A 27,699-nucleotide genomic window follows, 5' to 3' on the forward strand; every position below is an offset into this window, starting at 1 on the left:
TATTGCCTCCACCCCCCACCGCACTGTTGCCGCCCCCCAACCGAGTGTTGCCCCCCATCAGCCCTCGGTGCACCCCTCCCCCCCTGGGTTAGCTACTGACGAAGCCAACAGCTCGCCGGTCGTTTGAGAGCAATTCACCCGACGTTAGTCGGTTATGTTTGTTACTTGAATTCATAGCAGTTTTTAGCCGTTTGACTTATTTCTTTGCAAAAAATATTGATAGAATTTGAATATTGCACGTTTTTATTTCTCTTGTTGTGATGCTATAGCTTAGTCTCAAAAACAACAGTTCCCATTGGCCTTCTAGTACGACCGAATTGTCGTCATATTGTCGGCTTCAGTTTTTAGCTATCGTTTTTTAATCGGATGTCATTTCTTTTTGAGAAGTTTTTGGTGATCTTTGGAATCTGGCCTTCTTTTTTATTCATTTTTGTCTACTTTCACCTATTGGAACTGCTAATAGTTGTTTCATGATTTCAAAAAAAATTATTACTGCTTCGATTATGGTTTTTAGCAATCAGTTTTGTAGTTTTCTTTTTTTTTTTGATATTTGCAAGATTTCTGTTTTTGCCCCTTTTGGTTGTTTTTAGGATTGTTTTTATTACGTTTATTTTAATGTATATCCATAAAGACGCATAGCCTCATAAATAATATAAAGTTTTGTTTTTATTGATTCTAGTTTCTGGAAATTAATATTTCAAAATCGTTTGTTTCTTAATTTCGTTCTTTTCTATACATATAAGATCTTGCTAAGTTTTGATGTTCATTTTTCGGTACTGTTCGTCATTAGTTAATACATTGTCGCTAATGTGTTTCAGGAATTTCCCTCATATGTTTGGTTGTCAAGATTTATATTAGGACCATATGACGTCACTTTCACATCAAATCTGCTTTTTGTTCATTATTCGTGCTGATTCGACAAAATTGCGTGCACAAGGTCAATTTATTTCTCAGTGGTGCGAGTTTTCTTGCTTTTTCGCGTGATTAGATTTTTGGTCACACGTGACTTACCTCATTCTAAAAATTGATTTTTTCCTCACTATCGAAATGACTCTTCCCTGCTTTAATTGAAAAAGAAGTTCAACTGTGTAAGTTCCAATCTAATTAAATTTATTTGAGAGCAGAATTCCATGCACAATCGTGAAGGCACACAGTTTTCCATTATTCATAAAAAAGTGGTAAAGAGGCAAAACTCCATTGTTCGCATTTTGAGCTGTCTCTAAATTTACCATTTTTTGAAAAGAAACAGTGCGTCGTGTGAACATAGTTTTCTCATGCTCACAATTTTAAGAAGCTGAACACAACTTTCAATTTTTTTATAGCTGGGAAGCTGTAAGCTGAGCGTAGCTATATTGGCGGTGATCTTGGTTTTTTCTGTTTCGTCGTCTGACGCTCTTTTTTCGTTTTACATTTGTTCACACAGCAAAGCTGAAAAAGTCAAATGTTCTGAATGACTTTTTCCTCTCACTAACGGCACTTGCGCGCGTGATGTCATTTCTCACTCGCTCTAGCAAAAGTTTTTAGGTTATTTGCGTGATTAGATTTTGATCATACGTGACTTACCTCCCTCAATTTTGCACTTAAAAAAAACTTAAGCTTAGTTTGAATTTGTTTAAGGTCAAATGAACTCATATGTGCAGTAAAGGTCCCTTATAAGAGGCTTCTGCGGAATGAATTTTAACAAGCTTTATTAATTTTATCGCTGAATGTTTTTTACAAAGTTTTTTGAGCGGCTTCGATTTTTTTTCAATTTAGATCTATCTGTTTCTATCTCTATTATATGGCACGCAGGTCTATTCTTTCGCAGCTATTCCGGCAATCTGCCGGCTATGTTATTGAATTTCTTAAACCCCATATCGTAATTTTGGAACCCCTTCCGGCTAATTGTTCAATTCGAAGCAAAAATTAGAGAACAGCTTAGAATTTTGTTCTTTGAATTGGTAACCTCTTCCTTTTAAGGTGTTTTTAATTTCCATTTTGTGAGGCGTTTTCCTATTAATTGGAAACAAAATGAACAATATAAACAGAAATCAAAAACGCTATTGTTTTCTATGTAAGTGGAATCTTTCATTAGAATTCAAACCCTCTATTTTGTAATTTTTATCATGCAATATGCAAGCTATTGCATTCAAGAAACAGTTCTCAATATGAAAAGCCTCTAAATTGTTTCAACTGAGAAGTTGATCTCCCGGCAGGCAAAACTAGATGCATGTAAACATGGGTCGCCGCTATTCATTAAGATCAAAAGTATTACTAAAGACTCTCTAACTGAAATTTTGTAATTTATTACTTTTTAGTTCTTTCCAATTCGAGGAGTTAAAGAGTGGATTTTGCTCACTAAACAAAAATGCGCAAAATGCAACTTAAATTAATTTGATAAATCAAGTTTTACAAACTGAAATTTACAAAAATGAATATTTTATTTTGATAGAGAATCGTTCAGAGCAACCAATTAAACACTGAAAACAATAACTTTCTGACCCAAAATATAACCACGTCTTTTGTTAAGTAAACTTAGATCTATATTTTAGCAGCACTCTCCCTAGAGATTGAAGAACTCAAAATTTGCAAGTCGTTAAAACTTTTCGAATTTTTTTTTGTTGTGCGGTTGAGACGAAATAAAATAAAACTCGTTAGCACGGACTTCCATTTTTCGTAACCGCCGTTTCGTAGCCATGGTAAGATTTCTCAAAGTTATTAAAGTTCACAACTTGCAAATTTGGCGCATAGTTCGTCATGTTAGCTTTGAAACAACTTCTAATAAACGAATCTGTTTCCTTTTAGGCAGGATTGTACATCTTTAATTGAACATTTTTTATGACAATCTTATATTGATAACTTTGCACCCTTAGGAGGGTCCAGATCGAGATTTGTCATATTTTGAATATATGAAAGTATTATTCTAGAGCGGAAGCAATCCGAGCAGTAAATAGTAACACGTTGTGAAAAAAAGAGCAGTAAAAAGTAGTTGAAAATAATAGAGATTTGAAAAACGGATTGAAATAATCTAGCTTGAAAACTCTACTCTGCTTTTATCCTACAAACGCACCCAAAGAATAAGAAAAGCAATAGATAAGCATTTAAAAGTAAAGATTAAAGCAGAAATTTCAATAAAAAAAGTTTTTCTGAATTTCTTTGTTTTAATTTTACCAAACGCTATTCAGTGATCTTTCCACTCAAAAACGTTAGAAGTATAATACAACAATTTTATATGGCAAAATTTGAATTTGTTTTAACTAGCGTCAAAAACGTTTCATTCAATAATTTTGATTTCAATTACAACCGTGTGAGTTTTCGTGCATAATGCCCCTATTTATGTTAATCAGTCCTTACCAGTACTTTTTTTCAGTTTTAGCCGTTTACACTCTGAAAATTTTGCAGACATTTAACGACAATTTAGAAGTTCCACTGGTCTTTCTGGGGTTCCAAACCGCCGCCGACAACATTTTTTACATCTCAGATTACAAGAGGTTGGGCTACAATTTTACGAACAGCTGCCCAATGCACTAAGAACTGACTTTGAAGAGTCATTGCGACATTTTCGAGAACGTTACATAAATCCAGACCAGATTACAAAACTTTGACACAGTTTTCCGAAAATAAGGTTCAAAACACAGTACGACACGCAGGAAGATTACTTGACGCATCTTCATAGAGTAGCGGCCACAGTCTTTCAAATTAATCAATGAAATTCACGAGTAAGAGAACAATTCCTAACTGGAATACCAGCGAAAATCTGGCAAAAATAACACCAAAAAGAAGAACCGGCAATGACAGTGATTGTCCTCGGCAACAGAGTAGAGCGAATTATAATGATTGGGAAACTAGTCTCTGAAAATCAATCGGCTACCGCGTTTAATGAAATTAATTCACAACCAACGAGATGATTCCAATTTCCAAAATTTCTTACAGGACCAGCAATAATCTCTACAAGAAGCCAACGAGCAGTTGTCTCTCAAATAGCCCAAACTATTTCACAACTGAAACGCATGGAAGTACAACGAAAACAACTCAAAGCAAACCATAGTCAAAGTGAGAATTCAACCAGTTACAACCAACAGCATCAAAACTACTCTTCCCGCGGTTGATAACATCGCAGCGTTCAGTACAATTGCTGAGGAAATGGTTGAGTAATCAGCCGGAATTGTGGCAAAAGAGGTCACTATTAAAAATTTTGCTAGTGCAGAAACTCTCCGCAGAGAAATACTCAAATACCGTTTGAGCAAATGCAACACGAAGCGACCATACCAGCAGGAACAAAATAAGCAGTCTTCACAGTACTTACACCAAAACTACCAAATAAATATCATAGCTTCTATTGAATCACAAATAGCAGCCCTCATTCAGACCAATCAAAATTCTTCCGATGAAACTAAGCTTGCTCCAACTGAAGGGGAAAAGTGTGCAGATTCGTTTTGCTTTAAAACAGCAAAAACATGCGAAAACTCAAAACTTCTAACTGGAATCAAAAAAGAACATATAATAAAATCCTTGAGTTTAAAAGTAAGCAGCAAAAGAATTTTTTGGAAAATGAAGCAGGTTGAACTGAATTTTTTTCTCAGTTTTCCTGGAAAGACTCAGTGCTATCTGAACCTGCAAGAAGCATAGATTTGAAGTCCGCCTGTTCGCGAATTTTAGTGTTAGACTGAATACACTTCAGAGATGATATTTTAGTAGAGTTAGCCCCAATGGCATACTTCGAAATTTTAAAACCCCTAACGTACTCGAAATACAGCAGTCCACTTTTCTGCCAACGTAAGGCTTCCGGGAAACTTCGGATGTTGGTGGCTCTCAGAAACTTCAACCACTTAATTGGACACGACTACGAAAGTCAGAATTTTCTTATTTCGACCTAGGCAGACGCTGGAAATCACCTCGCGGGAAAAAAAAATCATTCGCTAAACTGGATTGTAGACAAGCCTACCACTGCATACAAATGGCTGATGAACTTTCCATTCAACTCCTAGCGTTTTATTTTGGAACTAGGTCTTACACTTTTAATCAGCTAGCCCAGGCACATCAAAGTTTCTAACGGTTTATTATGCCTTCAAAAACTTTTGTCACTTGATTTGGGACTGCTCAAAGACAGTTGTTGTTCTCACTGACAACAAAAGCCTGATAATTTTTTCAGGCAAAACACATTCCATGTAACATATGGTTAATGGGAGATTAACTCATGTAATACGATTCCATTTTGGGGCATCCTGCAGTGAAGGCAAACGCAGCGGCTGATTTTTTTTCGCGATTTCCTCAAAAAACGGACAAAGCAATCGAGCTAATGATAAAAAACACAACTCCAATCCAAAAGATAGAGATCGAATTCAAACCTATTTTACCCCAAGAAACAATCGATACAGCCTATTTTATGAAAACCCCAACACTGCCAACAAACAAGAACAACCTGCAAAAATCAGAAATTTGTACTGCAAACCCACTACTTTATTTTGATGTTTTGGAGTACACTCGACACCTCAACATGGCCGAGGAACAAAAAAACAAAAAAACAGCAATTTCGATCACGGATTTTTGACCTGAAATCGTTGCCGAGGACGAATTACTTGACTGTTTCTCAACGAAAACGCATCAAAGAACTAGATAGACCTTGCGTCAACAACCATATTGTGTAACGAAAATTTTTCAGTCAAGCTGGCCATGTGTCGCACAAACAGATCTTGGTACCAAAACATCTTTGTTTTGAACTGTTGTACCGCGTACACAACAGCCCCGAAACTATTCATTGAGGCATTACCCAAACCGTTAACTTTTTCGGAAACAATTCTTTTCCCTGAACTCCAAGATCTTATCACCAACTACAACGATAACAGTTGTTTGACTTGTTTTCAAATTAACCCAATCCAATAGTTCCATCTAGCGCCACCACTGCTGACAATTCAAGATTGCAGAATTTCCCGAAATTGCTTCTGCAGATTGAAACACCCAGTTGCCAAAAGTGTGTCCCAGGAAATAGTATCCATATTTCATCAACACTGCTACTTTCCAGACAAAATCTCATCAGACCTCGGATCAGTGTTGACGTCAAAGTTGTTCAAGAAACTCACAGCTTTTCTCCAAATTCAGTTAAACCAAGCGACACTAAAACATCCCCAGACCATCGGCCTTTTGGAACATAGTCATGCAGTACTTGAAAAAATTGAAAATGAACACCAATTTATCCCGGTATAATTTGGCTTAATCAAACAAGACTTGCTGGTTTTGCGCGTAACAGGAGCTTCAACAGCGAGTCAAATTGCACACCAGCCCCACTATTCCGCGGCCGTCAACCAATGTCAACGCTTGAACGAAGATTCAATGTCGGCAAATTAATTGAAAAACTCAACTAAACGCAACCAACCAAGAAACCCAAGATCAAATTTCGCAGTACTATCAGCTTTAGAAGGATACTATTATAAATAAATACCAGAAATATTGATCGTGTTTTGGTCGCAAGGCAAAAGCTTCGCGACCAGTTGAGTCAAAGCTTGATACTACTTTCTACTACTTGATTCAAAAATCACCCATATGCAATCCATTCTACACCATTTCAGCAAAACCAGCTGGCTCCCCCTCTATCGGATCGAAGTTTTCTCTACACTTTCAAATTACCTAATACAATAAGTATAACACCGAGTGCGTAAATGGAATCAGACTCTGTCAAATCAAACCAAAGTATATAATACAAGACATAAGCTCTGTCAACTCAAAAAATTTTAAAGCCAATCTGATGCTAAAATTGTGTGGTGCTGAAACCGGGCTGTTTGATAACCTCTTATCGCAACTGTAGAAGCACCACAACAGATGGTTGACAAAAACTGAACGTGAAAGGGCGTCGAATATGTGAAAATTTTCAACCCTAGAGAAACGATCGAAGAGCAAAACAATCAACAGCCTCAGAAGCAACTTGCACATAATGCTCGTCAACCATAATTCCAACCCATAGTGCCTGGTTGCCCATGCTAATGACATAACCGAAAATACCAATCAATTACAAGTCACAATCTATACACCAAATCAAATATCAGACAACAATAATAATAACAGCACAACGCCGCCTTTTCCCTACAGTATATCTCAGCAACAACGTGTGCAAAACAGCAGAAGAACTGAACCTTAAAACTTCAGGTTGAACCCTGCCCCCCCCCACAACAACTCTACCGCAGTTATCAGTTCTGAAAAAAAATAGTTTTCAATATTACTTTTCTTTATTTGTCCTAAGTGATCCACTGTGGTACTTTTCGTAGTCACAGAACGTTATTTATTACCACCATGTTCACATAAATTTACTTTAACAATTCGCGAAGATTGAAATCTATTTCATTTCCAATTTCGAATCATTTATTAAATGTTTTAAATTCATTCAAAAAGCATTTTTTACAATAAAATGAGCATTCTAGAAATTACTTTTATAAGTTTAGAGAACTCATTAATTAATTTGTTAGCATTGAAAATGATCCGCGTTTTATAAGTTTTTTGTGAGGAAAGAAATTATGCGCCAAAGAACCGCTGATGTGCCCTTTATGGATTGTTGAAGCAAAATTCTTCCATTTGGTCAAAAAAGCAATTTTCTCAAAAAGTAGTGTTTTGGTTTACAGAATTGTTCAATTCGTTCATCTTTTAAGTGATCCGCTTTTATGAATTTTAATATGAATCAACAAAAAGTGGTTTCAATCGTTGCCAAAAGGTGAAAGTTATAGTTTCTCGGAGAGCAAATTTTGTTTTAGTTTTACAAAGTTCACATTTCACTCATTAGCTATACTATAACTCCACATCTTCTCAATTTAACTCCTTTCAAGTGATCTGTTTTTAAAATTTTTACAATCGAGAACAATTTTGTGAAATTTTTGCTTCTCATAAGAGCTCCCGCAACCATTTCGAAATATGTTCTTCAATTTTTTATACTGAAAGTGTGTACTAATAGGTTTTATTATCGCCTGTTCTTTATGCAACTTTTTTATAATAAAATTGATCCACTTTTATCAAATCTTCATTTACGCATAAAACCTTCACGACGTGCTTATAGTTGTTCTCATTAATTTGTTGCATATACTTTTGGATTTGACTTGTTATTTGTAAAAAAAACTTACAAAAAAACAAAAGAACGAAAAAAAACAAAAAAAATTAAATAGAAATAAAAGGTGGCATATAGTTCCTGCCTGACGATGCAATTGAGAAAAATCTGTTGCTGTGGCGTTTGTTCCATTTTCCAGAAATAATTTTATAACTAGCAGGTTAAATGCAGTTCGTAATAAAATTTTTTGTAATAACGAAGACCAGATTAATTTTTAATTAATTATGTTTGTGGTAACAAAGAGAGTTGCTTTTAATGAAGCTGAAAAGCAACAACAAAGTTATATCCGAAACAGTGCAAAAAAATTTTTTTGTCTTGTTGTAAAAATTTTTGATTATTTGCCACACTATCAATTTTACTACACTCAATACCCAGTGTCCTGCTGTACTAAGTGGTTTCATTTTCCCTATAACTCATTATTTGTTACCTGCTGCTGTACACTTTTTGATCTCTCTCCTGCTGCTTTGGATGCTCTTTTGGACCCAGCTGATCCAGTGCTTACTTCCAAGCATTTCTATCCTCTTCCCACAAACTTTAAATAGAGCTGATATAACTGTTTTCGTGTACTTCCGAACCGCTTCTCAGTCACCCACGGTTGTTGTGAAACCTAAACGGAACAAAACCATTTTTCTTATGCTTTCCTACTATGCAACACTATGCTATATTGTGTTTTTTGTCGAATATGGCCTCCATTTCACCTGACCTGTATTAAAAAAACTGTGCATTCTGGCAGAATGATTATGTCCCCATGTTGTAAATCGTGCCAAGTGCAATTTTTACCAATTTCGATGCACTCATTTTCCAAATAGTATTTGACGTCCTCTAAATTTTTTATCAGCGTTTTGATTTGTTGCCGAGTTCTCATAGTTTTTGCAATTAACCACAACTTTTTTTCCACTGAACAAATATTCATTTGAGTAAGCTCCACCGTACTCCACGTGCAACAACGTAAACCACTCTTGATTCGTCAATACAACATTAAGGTAAATTTTTGTTTAATCCTTTGAAATTTGAGCAGCTCGATGAAAACTTTAGTTCGCTCGCCCACGTTGAATTCCCCAAAATATCAACTGCGAATTCATTGCCATTGGACTTCACGTGGCTTTCAAAATTGTTCGAATTAATTTCAATCGATGCACGCTTACCAAAGTTTGAAAAAATTCTGAGCTTGAAGAGAATGTATTTAAATTGCAAGCTAAACAGGTATGAGAAGGAGGAGATATTTGAAACGTGGTTTTTCCTCCAAAACTGAAGATTAGTTTGCATTCTTTCCAAGATGCATGAAGAGGAATGTTTATAGGAAAGCTCTAACGATATTTTAGAGATAAATAAAATTCTTGCATCCATTCCAAGTTACTTTGTAAAGTTATTTGTTCCATTCCTCAACATAAAAGAAGTTGCAAAAAATTACAAAACAATCAAACTATCAATAAAATAGTTACATACAGCGAAAAATGCGCATTATATCAATTGTCAATTCTTGCTGTGTTTGGTTTTTCCATCCCTAATTCGCCATTTGCCAACGTCACCAACATTCCGAAATCACAGTTTACCAACTTCACAAAAGTTCTTCTATGACTCAGCTTATCAACATAATAAAAAAGTGTCTCGGGCTGGAAGCAAAATTCAAATAGTTCAATGGAGAAAATCAATCTATTTTAATCAAAACAAAGGAAAGTCAGAAGCTATGGCCATTCAAATTAAATAAATAGACCTCTCAGAACAATCTGAGACCCGGCAATAAAATTTTTTACTTATCGTCTGATTCTGATTGAAAACATATTTGACCGTCAAATTAACGAACTGATCTTTATCACAAGAATAAAACATACTCAGCTGAAACCTCCCTGAATTACGTGACCCGTTAATGAGAGAAATTCATATACCGGTATAGAAAATAAAAAAAACCATATTTCACACATCCCTAGCAAGGGGATAGGGGAAAAATAGCGCAATACATTTGATAAACAACGATGAGGTTAGCTCATAACACCTCCTAAAGAGCCAAATTTGTTTAAGAGTTTCACATCAAATCACCATTTCATGTTTTTTTACGGACAGCTACTCTGTTATTGAAAAAACCTTGGAGTTTTAAATAAAACTTTTCTTGTTGATGCTAACCATATTGTGTTTCCCTGCTTTTCTTCTCAACGTCAATTTGTTTTCATTGTTTTTGATCTGAAATTTTAATACATCTGAAGGCGCCATCTGAAGTTTTATATTTTCAGTCCTTTTAATGATCAAGCATGTTTAATTTGTTTCTTTGCAACACTTCTTTTTTTCCTCATCGTCCCCCAACAACACCAAGCGCTAAAAGAGTTACCCAACAAAGAATTGTTTTTCTTTTTCACCAAAGAGTTCTCCTCGGGGACAAATTCATCAATATTCAGTCAATAGTTCATTAACCCGCTATCAAAATACGGCTACTTGAGAACCTAACAGAATTAGTAGCCCAATTCCATTAATCTTGGGAAACAAGAGCTGGGCTCTGTCAAGACTTAACATTTCCGTAACTGGACGTTATTGAAGAACTGGACGCTACTTATCACCTCAATTTCAGTTAGTTGTTGACAAAAATCATCAGAGAACATGGAGATGCCCTTGCTGTCCTCAAGTCAATCAAAAAAGACATGGAAAAATACTCGCCTTACAAAATTTTTCCCCAAGTTAATCGGATGTATCACGGTAGAAACGCATTGATCCCCTTCATTGAGCTGGTGGAGTGCTACAGTCCTGAATTACGTGACCTGTTCATGAAACAAATTCATATACCGGTAGAAAAAATCAATAAAATAATATTTCACACATCCCTAGCAAGGGGATAGGGGAAAGATAGCGCAGTACATTTGATAAACAGCGATGAGGTTAGCTCATAATACCTCCTAAAGAGCCAAATTTGTTTAAGAGTTTCACAGCAAATCACCATAATTTTTTTTATGGAAAGCTACTCTGTTTTTGAAAAACCTTTGGAGTTTTAAATAAAACTTCTCTTCTTGATGCTAACCATATTGTATTTCCTTTTTTTTCTTCTCAACGACAATTTGTTTTCATTGTTTTTGATCTGAAATTTTAATCCATCCGAAGGCGCCACCAGAAGTTTTATATTTTCAGTCCATTTTAATGATCAAGCATGTTTAAATTTTTTTCTTTGCAACACTTCTTCTTTTCCTCAACGTCCCCCAACAACACCAAGCGCTAAAAAAGTTACCCGAGAAAAAATTGTTATTAGTTTTCACCAAAGAGTTCTCCTCGCGGACAAATTCATCAATGTTGAGTTAATAGTTCCTTATCCCGCTATCAAAATACGGCCACTTCAGAACCTAACATCATAATTAGCCCAATTCTATCAATCTTGGGAAACAAGAGCGGGACTCTGTCAAGACTTAGCTTTTCCGGAACTGGACGTTACCGAAGAACTGGACGCTACTTATCACCTCAATTTCAGTTGGTTGTTGACGAAAATTATCAAAGAGCATGGAGACGCACTTGCTGTCCTGAAGTCAATCAAAAAAGACATGGAAAAATACTCGCCTTACAAAATTTTTCCCCACGTCAATCGGATTTATCAAGGTAGAAACGCATTGATCCTCTTCTCTTAGCTGGTGGAGTGCTACAGTCCTGAATTACGTGGCCTCTTCATGAGATAAATTCATGTACCGGTAGAAAAAATCAATAAAATCATAATTCACACATAACTAGCAAGGGGATAGGGGAAAGATAGCGCAATACATTTGATAAACAGCGATGAGGCTAGCTCATAATACCTCCTAAAGAGCCAAATTTGTTTAAGAGTTTCACAGCAGATCACCATAATTTTTTTATGGAAAGCTACTCTGTTTTTGAAAAAACTTTGGAGTTTTAAATAAAACTTCTCTTCTTGATGCTGACCATATTGTGTTTCCTTGTTTTTCTTCTCAACGACAATTTGTTTTCATTGTTTTTGATCTGAAATTTTAATCCATCTGAAGGCGCCATCAGAAGTTTTATATTTTCAGTCCATTTTAATGATCAAGCATGTTTAAAATTTTTTCTTTGCAACACTTCTTCTTTTCCTCATCGTCTCCCAACAACACCAAGCGCTAAAAGAGTTACCCAACAAAGAATTGTTTTTATTTTTCACCAAAGAGTTCTCCTCGCGGACAAATTCATCAATGTTCAATTAATAGTTCCTTATCCCGCTATCAAAATACGGCCACTTGAGAACCTAACAGCATAATTAGCCCAATTCTATTAATCTTGGGAAACAAGAGCGGACTCTGTCAAGACTTAGCATTTCCGGAACTGGACGTTACCGAAGAACTGGACGCTACTTATCACCTCAATTTCAGTTGGTTGTTGACGAAAATCATCAAAGAGCATGGAGTCGCTTTTGCTGTCCTGAAGTCAATCAAAAAAGACAAGGAAAAATACTCGCCTTACAAAATTTTTCCCCACGTCAATCGGATTTATCAAGGTAGACACGCATTGAACCCTTCTTTTAGCTGGTGGAGTGCTACAGACCTGAATTACGTGACTTCTTCATGAGAGAAATTCATATAACGGTAGAAAAAATCAATAAAATCATAATTCACACATCACTTGCAAGGGGATAGGGGAAAGATAGCGCAATAGATTTGATAAACAGCGATGAGGCTAGCTCATAATACCTCCTAAAGAGCCAAATTTGTTTAAGAGTTTCACAGCAGATCACCATAATTTTTTTATGGAAAGCTACTCTGTTTTTGAAAAAACTTTGGAGTTTTGAATAAAACTTCTCTTCTTGATGCTAACCATATTGTGTTTCCTTGCTTTTCTCCTCAACAACCATTTGTTTTCATTGTTTTTGATCTGAATTTTTAATCCATCTGAAGGCGCCATCAGAAGTTTTATATTTTCAGTCCATTTTAATGATCAAGCATGTTTAAATTTTTTTCTTTGCAACACTTCTTCTTTTCCTCATCGTCCCCCTGTAACACCAAGCGCTAAAAGAGTTACCCAAGAAAGAATTGTTTTCAATTTTCAACAAAGAGTTCTCCTCGCGGACAAATTCATCAATATTCAGTTAATAGTTCATTATCCCGCTATCAAAATACGGCCACTTGAGAACCTAACAGCATTAGTAGCCCAATTCAATTAATCTTGGGAAACAAGAGCGGGACTCTGTCAAGACTTAGCATTTCCGGAACTGGACGTTACTGAAGAACCGGACGCTACTTATCACCTTAATTTCAGTTGGTTGTTGACGAAAATCATCACAAAACATGGAGATGCACTTGCTGTCCTGAAGTTAATCAAAAACGACCTGGAAAAATTCTCGCCTTACACAATTTTTCCCCACGTCAATCGGTTTTATCAAGGCAGAAACGCATTGCTCCCCTTCTTTTGGCTGGTGGAGTGCTACAGTCCTGAATTACGTGACCTCTTCATGAGAGAAATTCATATACCAGTAGAAAAAAATCAATACAACCATATTTCACAGATCCCTAGCAAGGGAATAGGGGAAAAGCTAGCGCAATACATTTGATAAACAAAGATGAGGTTAGCTCATAATACCTCCTAAAAAGCCAAATTTGTCGAAGAGTTTCACATCAAATCACAATTTCATATTTTTTTTATGGAAAGCTACTCTGTTATTGAAAAAACTTGCATTTTTGAATAAAACTTCTCTTCTTGATGCTAACCATATTGTGTTTCCTTGCTTTTCGACTCAACGTCAATTTGTTCTCATTGTTTTTGATCTGAAATTTTAATACATCTGAAGGCGCCATCAGAAATTTTATATTTTCATTCCATTTTGATGATCAAGCATGTTTAAATTTGTTTCTATGCAACACTTCTTCTTTTCCTCATCGTCCCTCAGCAACACCAAGCGCTAAAAGAGTTACCCAAGAAAGAATTGTTTTCAATTTTCACCACAAAGATTTTCCTCGCGGACAAATTCATCAATGTTCAGTTATTAGTTCATTATCCCGCTATTAAAATAGGGCCACTTGAGAACCTAACAGCATTAGTAGCCCAATTCCATTGATCTTGGGAAACAAGAGCGGGACTCTGTGAAGACTTAACATTTCCGGAACTGGACCGTACTGAAGAACTGGACGCTACTTATCACCTCAATTTCAGTTGGTTGTTTACAAAAATCATCAAAAAACATGGAGATGCACTTGCTGTCCTAAAGTCAATAAAATAAGACATGGAAAAATTCTCGCCTTACACAATTTTTCCCCACGTTAATCGGATTTATCAAGGCAGAAACGCATTGCTCCCCTCCTTTTAGCTGGTGGAGTGCTACATTCCTGAATTACGTGACCTGTTAATGAGAGAAATTCATATCCCTGTAGAAGAAATTAATAAAACCATATTTCACACATCCCTAGCAAGGGAATAGGGGAAAAACTAGCGCAATACAATTGATAAACAAAGATGAGGTTAGCTCATAATACCTCCTAAAGAGCCAAATTTGTTTAAGAGTTTCACATCAAATCACAATTTCATATTTTTTTTATGGAAAGCTACTCTGTTATTGAAAAAACCTTGGAGTTTTAAAAAAAACTTCTCTTCTTGATGCTAACCATATTGTGTTTCATTGCTTTTCTCAACGTCAATTTGTTCTCATTGTTTTTGATCTGAAATTTTAATACATCTGAAGGCGCCATCAGAAGTTCTATGTTTTCAGTCCATTTTAATGATCAAGCATGTTTAAATTTGTTTCTATACAACACTTCTTCTTTTCCTCATTGTCTCCCAACAACACCAAGCGCTAAAAGAGTTACCCAACAAAGAATTGTTTTTATTTTTCACCAAAGAGTTCTCCTCGGGGACAAATTCATCAATATTCAGTTAATAGTTCATTATCCCGCTATCAAAATACGGCCACATGAGAACCTAACAGCATTAGTAGCCCAATTCCATTAATCTCGGGAAAAAAGAGCGAGACTCTGTCGAGACTTAGCATTTCCGGAACTGGACGTTACTGAAGAACTGGACGCTACTTATCACCTCAATTTCAGTTGGTTGTTGACGAAAATCATCAAAAAACATGGAGATGCACTTGCTGTCCTGAAGTCAATCAAAAAAGACATGGAAATATTCTCGCCTTACACAGTTTTTCCCCAATTCAATCGGATTTATCAAAGCAGAAAAGCATTGCTCCCCCTCTTTTAGCTGGTGGAGTGCTACAGTTCTAAATTACGTGACCTGTAAATGAGAGAAATTCATATACCGGTAGAAAAAATTAATAAAACCATATTTCACACATCCCTAGCAAGGGGATAGGGGAAAAGCTAGCGCAATAAATTTGATAAACAACGATGAGGTCAGCTCATAATACCTCCAAAAGAGCCAAATTTGTTTAAGTTTTTCACATCAAATCACCATTTCATAATTTTTTTATGGAAAGCTACTCTGTTATTGAAAAAACCTTGGAGTTTTAAATAAAACTTCTATTTTGATGCTAACCATATTGTGTTTCCTTGCTTTTCTTCTCAACGTCAATTTGTTTTCATTGTTTTTGATCGGAAATTTTAATACATCTGAAGGCGCCATCAGAAGTTTTATATTTTCAGTCCATTTTGATAATCAAGCATGTTTAAATTTGTTTCTATACAACACTTCCTCTTTTCGTCATTGTCTCCCAACAACACCAAGCGCTAAAAGAGTTACCCAACAAAGAATTGTTTTTATTTTTCACCAAATAGTTCTCCTCGCGGACATATTCATCAAGGTTCAGTTAATAGTTCCTTATTCCGCTATCAAAATACGGCCACTTGAGAACCTAACAGCATTATTAGCCCAATTCCATTAATCTTGGGAAACAAGAGCGGGACTCTGTCAAGACTTTGCATTTCCGGAACAGGACGTTACTGAATAACTGGACGCTACTTATCACCTCAATTTCAGTTGGTTGTTGACGAAAATCATCGAAGAACTGGGAGACGTACTTGCTGTCCTGAAGTCAATCAAAAAAGACATGGAAAAATTCTCACCTTACACAGTTTTTCCCCAAGTCAATCGGATTTATCAAGGCAGAAATGAATTGCTTCCCTTCTTTTAGCTGGTGGAGTGCTACAGTCCTGAATTACGTGACCTGTTAATGAGAGAAATTTATATACCGATAGAAAAAAAATTTTTAAAAAAACATAAAAAAACATATTTCACAAATCCCTAGCAAGGGGATAGGGGAAAAACTAGCGCAATACATTTGATAAACAAAGATGAGGTTAGCTCATAATACCTCCTAAAGAGCCAAATTTGTTTAAGAGTTTCACATCAAATCACAATTTCATATTTTTTTTTATGGAAAGCTACTCTGTTATTGAAAAAACCTTGGGAGTTTTAAATAAAACTTCTCCTCTTGATGCTAACCATATTGTGTTTCATTGCTTTTCTCAACGTCAATTTGTTCTCATTGTTTTTGTTGGTCTGAAATTTTAATACATCTGAAGGCGCCATCAGAAGTTTTATATTTTCAGTCCATTTTAATGATCAAGCATGTTCAAATTTGTTTCTATACAACAGTTCTTCTTTTCCTCATTGTCTCCCAACAACACCAAGCGCTAAAAGAGTTACCCAACAAAGAATTGTTTTTTTTTCACAAGAGAGTTCTCCTCGTGGACAAATTCATCAATATTCAGTTAATAGTTCATTATCCCGCTATCAAAATACGGCCACTTGAGAACCTAACAGCATTAGTAGCCCAATTCCATTAATCTTGGGAAACAAGAGCGGGACTCTGTCGAGACTTAGCATTTCCGGAACTGGGCGTTACTGAAGAACTGGATGCTACTTATCACCTCAATTTCAGTTGGTTGTTGACGAAAATCATCAAAAAACATGGAGATGCACTCGCTGTCCTGAAGCCAATCAAAAAAGACATGGAAAAATTCTCGCCTTACCCAATTTTTCCCCAATTCAATCGGATTTATCAAGGCAGAAACGCATTGCTCCCCTTCTTTTAGCTGGTGGAGTGCTACAGTCTTGAATTACGTGACCTGTTAATGAGAGAAATTCATATACCGGTAGAAAAATAAATAAACCATATTTCACACATCCCTAGCAAGGGGATAGGGGGAAAAGCTAGCGCAATAAATTTGATAAACAACGATGAGGTTAGCTCATAATACCTCCTAAAGAGCCAAATTTGTTTAAGAGTTTCACATCGAATCACCATTTCATAATTTTTTAATGGAAAGCTACTCTGTTATTGAAAAAACCTTCGAGTTTTAAATAAAACTTCTCTTCTTGATTCTAACCATATCGTGTTTCCTTGCTTTTCTTCTTAACGTCAATTTGTTCTCATTGTTTTTGATCTGAAACTTTAATACATCTGAAGGTGCCATCAGAAGTTTTATATTTTCAGTCCGTTTTAATAACCAAGCATCTTTAAATTTGTTTCTATACAACACTTCTTCTTTTCCTCATTGTCTCCCAACAACACCAAGCGCTAAAAGAGTTACCCAACTAAGAATTGTTTTTATTTATCACCAAAGAGTTCTCCTCGCGGACAAATTCATAATGTTCGGTTATTAGTTCCTTATCCCGCTATCAAAATACGGCCACTTGAGAACCTAACAGCATTATTAGCCCAATTCCATTAATCTTGGGAAACAAGACCGGGACTCTGTCAAGACTTACCATTTCCGGAACAGGACGTTACTGAATAACTGGACGCCACTTATCACCTCAATTTCAGTTGGTTGTTGACGAAAATCATCACAGAACATGGAAACGCACTCGCTGTCCTGAAGTCAATCAAAAAAGACATGGAAAAATTCTCGCCTTACACAGTTTTTCCCCAAGTCAATCGGATTTATCAAGGCAGAAACGAATTGCTCCCCTTCTTTTAGCTGTTGGAGGTGATACAGTCCTGAATTACGTGACCTGTTAATGAGAGAAATACATATACAGTTAGAAAAAATTAAAAAAAAACATATTTCACATATCCCTAGCAAGGGGATAGGGGAAAAACTAGCGCAGTACTTTTGATAAACAACGATGAGGTTAGCTCATAATACCTCCTAAAGAGCCAAATTTGTTTAAGAAATTCACATCAAATCAACATTTTATAATTTTTTTATGGAAAGCTACTCTGTTATTGAAAAAACCTTGGAGTTTTAAATAAAACTTCTCTTCTTGATGCTAACCATATTGTGTTTCATTGCTTTTCTCAACGTCAATTTGTTCTCATTGCTTTTGATATGAAATTTTAATACATCTGAAGACGCCATCAGAAGATTTATAATTTCAGTCCATTTTAATGATCAAGCATGCTAAAATTTGTATCTATGCAACACTTCTTCTTTTCCTCATCGTCCCTCAGCAACACCAAGCGCTAAAAGAGTTACCCAAGAAAGAATTGTTTTCAATTTTCGCCACAATGAGTTTTCCTCGCGGACAAATTCATCAATGTTCAGTTAATAGTTCATTATACCGCTATTAAAATAGGGCCACTTGAGAACCTAGCAGCATTAGTAGCCCAATTCCATTAATCTTGGAAACAAGAGCGGGACTCTGTCAAGACTTAGCATTTTCGGAATTGGGTGTTACTGAAGAACTGGATGCTACTTATCAACTTAATTTCAGTCTGTCGTTGATGAAAATCATCAAAGAACATGGAGACGCACTTGCTATCCTGAAGTCAATCAAAAAGACATGGAAAAATTCTCGCCTTAAACAATTTTTCCCCACGTCAATCGGATTTATCAAGGCAGAAACGCATTGCTCCCCTTCGTTTAGCTGGTGGAGTGCTACAGTCCTGAACTACGTGACCTGTTAATGAGAGAAATTCATATACCGGTAGAAAAAAATCAATAAAACCATGTTTCACACATCCCTAGCAAGGGGATAGGGGAAGGGCTAGCGCAATAAATTTGATAAACAACGATGAGGTTAGCTCATAATACCTCCTAAAGAGCCAAATTTGTTGAAGAAATTCACATCAAGTCAACATTTCATAAATTTTTATGGAAAGCTACTCTGTTATTGAAAAAACCTTGGAGTTTTAAATAAGACTTCTCTTCTTGATGCTAACCATATTGAGTTTCCTTGCTTTTCTTCTCAACGTCAATTTCTTTTCATTGTTTTTGATCTGAAATTTTAATACATCTGAAGGCGCCATCAGAAGTTTTATAATTTCAGTCCATTTTAATGATCAAGCATGCTAAAATTTGTATCTATGCAACACTTCTTCTTTTCCTCATCGTCCCTCAGCAACACCAAGCGCTAAAAGAGTTACCCAAGAAAGAATTGTTTTCAATTTTCGCCACAATGAGTTTTCCTCGCGGACAAATTCATCAATGTTCAGTTAATAGTTCATTATACCGCTATTAAAATAGGGCCACTTGAGAACCTAGCAGCATTAGTAGCCCAATTCCATTAATCTTGGAAACAAGAGCGGGACTCTGTCAAGACTTAGCATTTTCGGAATTGGGTGTTACTGAAGAACTGGATGCTACTTATCAACTTAATTTCAGTCTGTCGTTGATGAAAATCATCAAAGAACATGGAGACGCACTTGCTATCCTGAAGTCAATCAAAAAGACATGGAAAAATTCTCGCCTTGCAAAATTTTTCCCCACGTCAATCGGATTTATCAAGGCAGAAACGCATTGCTCCTCTTCTTTTAGTTCGTGGAGTGCTACAGTCCTGAAATACGTGACCTGTTAATGAGAGAAATTCATATACCGTAAGAAAAAAATCGATAAAACCATATTTAACAAATCCCTAGCAAGGGGATAGGGGAAAAGCTAGCGCACAAAACTTGATGAACAATGATAAGGTTAGCTCATAATACCTCCTAAAGAGCCAAATTTGTTTAAGAGTTTCACATCAAATCACCATTTCATAATTTTTTTTAATGGAAAGCTACTCTGTTATTGAAAAAACTTTGGAGTTTTAAATAAAAATTCTCTTCTTGATGCTAACCATAATGTGTTTCCTTGCTTTTCTTCTCAACGTCAATTTCTTTTCATTGTTTTTGATCTGAAGTTTTAATACATCTGAAGGCGCCATCAGAAGTTTTATATTTTAAGTCCATTTTAATAATCAAGCATGTTTAAATTTGTTTCTATACAACACTTCCTCTTTTCGTCATTGTCTCCCAACAACACCAAGCGCTAAAAGAGTTACCCAACAAAGAATTGTTTTTATTTTTCACCAAAGAGTTCTCCTCGCGGACATATTCATCAAGGTTCAGTTAATAGTTCCTTATCCCGCTATCAAAATACGGCCACTTGAGAACCTAACAGCATTAGTAGCCCAATTCCATTAATCTTGGGAAACACGAGCGGGACTCTGTCAAGACTTAGCATTTCCGGAACTGGACGTCACCGAAGAACTAGACGCTAATTATCACCTCAATTTCAGTTGGTTGTTGACGAAAATCATCAAAGAGCACGGAGACGCACTTGCTGTCCTGAAGTCAATCAAAAAAGACATGGAAAAATTCTCGCCTTACGCAATTTTTCCCCAAGTCAATCGGATTTATCAAGGCAGAAACGCATTGCTCCCCTTCTTTTAGCTGGTGGAGTGCTACAGTCCTGAATTACGTGACCTGTTAATGAGAGAAATTCGTATACCGGTAGAAAAAATTAATAAAACCATATTTCACACATCCCTAGCAAGGAGATAGGGGAAAAGCTAGCGCAATAAATTTGATAAACAACGATGAAGTTAGCTCATAATACCTCCTAAAGAGCCAAATTTGTTTAGGAGTTTCATATCAAATCACCATTTCATAATTTTTTTATGGAAAGCTACTCTGTTATTGAAAAAACCTTGGAGTTTTAAATAAAACTTCTCTTCTTGATGCTAGCCATATTGTGTTTCCTTGCTTTTCTTCTCAACGTCAATTTGTTTTCATTGTTTTTGATCTGAAATTTTATTACATCTGAAGGCTCCATCAGACGTTTTATATTTTTAGTCCATTTTAATGATCAAGCATGTTTAAGATTGTTTCTATGCAACACTTCTTTTTTTCCTCATCGTCCCCCAACAACACCAAGCACTAAAAGAGTTACCCAAGAAAAAATTGAATTTAATTTTCACAAAAGAGTTCTCCTCTTGGACAAATTCATCAATGTTCAGTTAATAGTTCCTTATCCCGCTATCAAAATGCGGCCACTTGAGAACCTAAGAGCATTAGTAGCCCAATTCCATTAATCTTGGGAAACACAAGCGGGATTCTGTCAAGACTTAGCTTTTCCGGAACTGGACGTTACCGAAGAACTGGACGCTACTTATCACCTCAATTTCAGTTGGTTGTTGACGAAAATCATCAAAGAGCATGGAAACGCACTTGCTGTCTTCAAGACAATCAAAAAAGACACGGAAAAATTCTCGCCTTACACAGTTTTTCCCCAAGACAATCGGATTTATCAAGGCAGAAACGCATTGCTACCCTTCTTTTAGCTGGTGGAGTGCTAGAGTCCTTGGCGCAGGACTAGGACTAAGTAAAAAACTTGGATGCGACATCAAAGCAACTTTGAGCAGTTGTACAGAGTTTTCCAAGAGTGACAAGGAAAACATCCGAAAAGGCATTCAGAGAATCAAAGAAACTCAGGATGGGTTTCAACAGCTGACGACGTCATCTAACAAACAACTCTTCCTGGTAGGAAAACAACTGAGCTCTTTGAATGCAATGACAAAACGTCTGACAGAGCTACAAAGACTCAACTCACAACGAATTGAGACAGAATTCGATAGAATCAAAAATGAAAAAAAGTGTCTCACGAGTTGCGGTAGACGTCTCAAACAGCGGGGAAGGAAAAATTACAATTCAGTAAAATTCTTTCCTGGTTACTGATGCTGCAAACCGCAAAAAAAGAACTTCAGGACAGCAACGTACACTTTCCGCTCCTTGACGGCGTTCATGACAATGACCAACGAGTTCCCTCTTAATTTGCTTGTTCCATGTGAATATTTTGAAAAGTTCTCGTCTTCATCCAACGATCATTGTTCAAGCAAGATTATTTCATTCCGTTTCTCAACTCTATATTATTTTCAACTACTTTTCACTGTTCTTATTTTTCACAACGGATTACTATTCACTGCTCGGATTGGCTCCGCTCTAGCATAAAACTTTCATATATGCAATATATGAAACTACCGTACTAAATAAAAGAAGCAGCGCTTCTTTATTTGAAATACACATACAAAAACGGTGGTAACATTGGAATCAGATGTTGTTAATAGTATTCTGAAATTAATACAACTCAAGTAACCACAACATTTTTACAACAATAAAATTGCTGGAAAAATTTATCCTTTACGTTCATACCTTGTTCACACCTTTAACTCTCTGTCTATCGACCATTGCACACATTATCACATATCTTTTTTTACAGTTTTTCGACAATTTATTTTGTAATCAGAATCACAACATATTATACATGTCAATGGGGGTTATAATTGTTCTATAAAGATCTAAATGAAAACGCGAGGTTGCATTCATATGTAGTAATTTCACATTTAAAAATAACTTTTCGAAACACACAATTAGCAACAAACTAGGAGCATAGAAAGTCAAGTGATTTGGTTTCTTTGTTTCTCCTCGAGAAATTGTTATTGTTTAGTATTCGTTTTAGGTACTATTAGTCTTCTTCACTTTTCTGATTTTTTCTCCCATTTTCAAAATCTTTGAGTCTTTGGATATATTTCTGCAGTTTCTTAAACGAAGTAGCGTTCTCCAATTTGGCCGAATCAAGTGCAGAAATTTGCGCTGCTGAGTAATCTCGCTCGTCAATTGGAATAACGCTAGTTTTCCACATAAGAAGAAGCTCCGGGTTTGGTCGTAAGAATGCATAGTCAGTTTTGCTCACGGCAACCACAAGACGATATGTGATCTCGCGTCCATTTTCCTTGACTCTGAAGGGATCCATATTGTGTACTTTTGCTCGAAGTTTAACCCAATAAGATTTTGTGGTTTGCAGCAGAATGTTCATTATGAAACTGATTATCCCAATTCATGCTGACATTTGTCAGTTTACCGTGCTATCGAACTGCTGCTTGTAAATTGGCTTTAGTTGTTGCAGTTTTGTGATGATGGGTTGCACAAAATGACTCACTTCAATTTCACTCTCTGACATCTCGAAATTCTTCATCACCTCCAAACAAACGTTGGAGACAAGTTCCTCCTTTGCTGGTTTCGAGTTTCCAAAGTTCACAAAGTTTTGCAGGGGGTGGTAACGCTTTAAATAAATGATCAATAGCTGTGGGAAGCTTCACATCAATTCCCGTTGCAGACGTCTCCGAACATGACTGCGTCTCTTCTCATTACAACTTTGCGTAGTTTCATATATATTGCATAAACGAAAGCTTTATACTTGAGCAGAGCCAATCCGAGCAGTGAATAAAAATCCGTTGTGAGAAATAAGAACTGCGAAAAGTAGTTGAAAATAATATAGAGTTGAAAAAGGGAATGAATTAATCTTGCTTGAGCACTCTGCTTTTACACTTTAAACGCACCCAAAGAAAGAGAATAGGAATAGATATAACTTTAAAAGTAAAGATGTAACAAGATTTCACTCAAAAATAATATACGAGTTGCGACTAATATTGGTGAGAGAAAATATGTTTCCCCGCAAACTCTGCAATCTTTAGCGGTGAATACAGTGAAAGCGGTGATTTCTATAAGATCAAATTTTCTTCACCACATTCAACGCTAGAAACCGTCATTCTTAGAACTAGCCATTAACTGTATTCAGCACAATTCTCACAATTGTTAGAAAATCTCTCATGTTGACACCTTGACCACTTCAGTAAAAAATTGCAATTGTTTCTACACGTTTTTAGTATTACAGGAACCATTTTTGTGCAACAAAAAAGCATTAGTAGTTTTTTTCACAAGTTCTTATTGAAACGGACATTTTGTTCTTGGAAAGGAAACAGATTCGAACAGTGCTGCAACGTGACATAATGACTCTTAGTCAAGAGAGTACCCGTGGGGTAAAAACCGCTTGTTCCTATGGGCAGCCGATGTTGACACCGGAATCAGTTTATCTTTCTCCCCCCACCCTCCTTCATCGTCTTTCGTAGTTTCTGACTCTATCAGCATTTCCTCCTCGGCTGGAGATGACACTGCCTCCATTGCGTTTGTGATTGTGATGCTAGGTGTGTCTACACTACTGAATCGGTCACTCTGTCGCAACTTCCGCCTGTTTCCACCAGGTGTGGTTGCGGTGAGTCCTCCGATTCCACTTCCGCTGTATGCCCGATTGCGACATGTTCCACTTGATCGACTACTGGAAATGTTGCGCTCCGCTTTCTGAAATAAAAGCTCCCTATTCGATATTAAAAGCTTAATTTTTTCACAATTTCCAAAGTTGCTCACGACACTGTCTGAGGTGCCAGACCGAAATTTGATATGTCCAGACGCTGACAAAAAGTTTCTAAGCAAGACTTTTTTACATCGGGACATTTCCAGGCCATTACTTGGCAAATAGCTGTTCTTAGCGAGTATATATTTCTCGTACTTGTGAGTTTTTTTCAACACCGTGCCAAATTGACAGAATTGAAAAAATAACAATTTGTAAATAATTGCATTAAAAGTTGCTCGGATTACTATTTGCGGATCAGAACAATAATTACCTCTAGAATTTTGGTAATGAAATAAGATATTTATGTAATTAATAACAAAACCCACCAAATCACAACTTCGGCTATTTGAAACACTTTAGCCAGAGGCTTCTGGCGCGTGCCTTTTGGTCTCAGAGAGGCATTCTAAAGTGAAAACGTGTATTTGAAACACAATGAATCATTGCTGTTTGATGCTATGTGTTGCTCGCCCGCCCGCCATGAGTCTCGAATGTCTAGAGAGAACTTTAAACTCAACAGAGTAAAGTGAAATTTTTCAAACGCGTCTACGCGTCTAATTAGGGAATATCATTTTCATCAATCACGAGTTTTCATTCTTACTTGACCAAAGTGGGGAGAACAGAAACATACATTTCATGTGCGGAAAAAAGAAATAGAATGATAAAAATTGATTCATCAAAATGTTTATCTGCTGTTTTGATAAAAATAGTATGGTAACCAAGTTATTAGTGAATTCAAAGACCGTGCTATATTCTTATAGTTTACACTACTCTACCAAGTTATTATATTTTGAAGTCAAACAATTCATTTTCATTAAAGAAAAGATCTTATGAAAACAATTGCAGTAGAACTTACGAGTAGCCGATTGTCTGATATAGGCGAGTGACTTTCTAGCTCCTCTGGAATGATAGGCGAGAAGGCAGCTGAACGGAGGCTGTTCTGAGACCCCAACTGGTTACCACCCACAGCCCCCACCCCTCCCAGCACACCCACAGTAGACCCACTCCCTCCACCTTGGCCTCCTTGGTGGGAGGAGGAGTTGGCCCCGGGTGAGGAGAGGGGAGGCAGGGCTCCCACGGATGAGTTTTCCGAGTTCTGGCGGGAGAGGCGTGAACAGGAGAAGCCGAGGAGGAGATCCACGTCTGAGTTGACTGTGTTCTGCCGACTGAAGGCTGAGAGTGAGTTGCGTTTATTAGAACCTATCACAGAAACAAAAATAGTTTCTCCTGAAGAGATCTCTATTTGAATCGGTCACGTATGCCTGAGCAATAGGCCGAATAGTTGAAATGGTCGCATAAACAGATGTTGGATAAATAGATATTTACAGAAATTTACAACATTGAATAACGGTAAAAATATAAAATTTACCAAACAACTGACCTCAGATGAAGCTCAGATTAATGTTTCACCTTGATACTCAAAATTTGCGTTTCAGTCACGCCTCAGAAAAAGTTTTATGCTTTTTGGACGGGTGGGCGTTTTTTCAGCCAGCTTGGAACAGAGCGTACTTGCTATTAATGTCCCCTCGCCTATGTACTCTTTTTTGGGGAGGGGGCATTCACGGAAAACTCCGGCATAATTTATTACTATTTTATGTCACTGGATTCGCAACAATATCAAGTGATGTATCGATTAATTGTGCCAAAATTACCTTGAGCACTGTTGAGATCTGACTCCATGGAGGTTGCAATCGAGTCTGATAAAGAGGAGTCCAGTGTCTGACCAAGGTTGAACTGATTCAACATCCTGGACACTTTGGCTGTCTTTCCCCCACGCACACTGCCACTGCCCCCGAGGACATCACTCACCCCTAGACCACCCACTCCCCCCACCCCTCCCGCGTCACTGGCTGCTCCGGCTGAGCTTCCCCCACTGTCAACGCTGAGTTGTGCTGGGAAGCCACCGCCTCTAAGGAAGCGTCTATGTGGGACCTAAAAATTAACTCTGTGCAGTAAACACGAAATTATTAAGACAAACTGGGCGGTTGCAGAAAAAAAACCAATGGGAAAAAAACCCACTTCATTTTAGATAGGAAATAAACCCCCACGGAAATAAACCCCCACTTTACTATTAAAAAGCTGTGCAATTATGGGCGTATGGCCATGCCTCAGCGGCCCGTGGGATTTGATATGAAACTATCACAACCGAACAAATTATCACGACCGAAATTCAATTCTAAAATGGGGGTTTACTTCCGTTGGGGTTTATTTTCGTGGGGGTTATTTTTCGTAGGGGTTTATTTCCTAGACCCTAAACTGTGACAGGAGTCACCTGAATAGCAATAAGATCCAATAAAAAGACAACCGAATACCCCAGTCCAGACCTAGACTTATGAAAAGACCCAAATAGTCTAGTGAAGCATCTATATTTACCATAATTACACAGTCGAGCTTCTTAGTAAAGTTATGATTGTAGGCTATACTGATCTCAAGAATAAGCTGGCATTATTTTAGTTGATTTAACGGATATCCAGGCTGAGACGCCGGATCGGAGCCTCCTTATTAGTTCATTTTGTAGACTTTGGTCTCTGATGATATTACCTTCGTTGAAGTAAAAAATAATTAGTTATATTAGATCATTGTCAAAAAGTAACAAAACTGTTAATAACAAAGGTAAAGTGGAAAATTAAGTATATACCTATACAAGGCGGCTCGCTAATGTGCGTTCGCACATGATGTTCCGACCCGAGCTCATCTACATTTTTGACTTAATTGTCAACCAAATGAAGAGATAACAAAAATAGATGTTTGAATTTTAAAAAAATGCTACATTTTAAGTTAATTAAACACACTAAATTCTGCCTCGATGAAATAGCAATCAAAGGTTTCATTCATGTGACATCAATAACTCATCACAATAAGTCAATGAATATCACAATAAGTCAATCATATGGCAAAGAAAAATACATCAAAACCACGAAATTTTTGAGAAAACCCATAGTATCAAAGTCAAAAACTTCTACAGCATTCAACGGAAGGCATTTAATACGCCAAATTATGCCTAGATGAAGTGACGACTAGGATGTTTTTCATTCAAAATTTATCAAAAAGACATTACAACAAGTCATTGACTATGAAAACAACAACAAAAACAGGCAAAATCCAAAAGTTCGGTAGAAAATTGAGAGAAGAAAGTGTCGAAGCTTTTAAACCATAAACTTTTTTCTCTGAAAACTTTTTCAACGATCCATTGAACGTCTTCACTAAGCCAATGGGAGCTATCAATATTAGGATAATGTAATACGACATCAAAGGGAACCAAAATTACTAAAAAAAATCCAAAAATTATAAAAATTATAAAAACTCGTTCACCGAAGTAAAAAAACCAATAGTTAGAAGACAAAA

General features: G+C 36.6%; 1 protein-coding gene across 1 annotated transcript in view; it reads right to left on the reverse strand.

Annotated features, from left to right (window-relative positions):
* Nucleotides 1-2,352: 2,352 nt before the first annotated feature.
* Nucleotides 2,353-27,699, reverse strand: part of LOC142336542 (uncharacterized) — a 127,690-nt gene continuing 102,343 nt past the window's right edge. The window contains exons 17-20 of the mRNA XM_075385450.1: nt 26,007-26,286; nt 25,211-25,554; nt 23,938-24,305; nt 2,353-2,757 (exon numbers count right to left, since the gene is read on the reverse strand). Coding sequence (XP_075241565.1) covers nt 23,964-24,305; nt 25,211-25,554; nt 26,007-26,286 — 966 coding nt within the window. The 3' untranslated portion in view covers nt 2,353-2,757; nt 23,938-23,963. The remainder of the gene's footprint in view (nt 2,758-23,937; nt 24,306-25,210; nt 25,555-26,006; nt 26,287-27,699) is intronic.

The sequence above is a fragment of the Convolutriloba macropyga genome, chromosome 3 (assembly GCF_964194025.1).
Source record: "Convolutriloba macropyga chromosome 3, txConMacr16.3, whole genome shotgun sequence".
Taxonomy (NCBI): Eukaryota; Metazoa; Xenacoelomorpha; order Acoela; family Convolutidae; genus Convolutriloba; species Convolutriloba macropyga.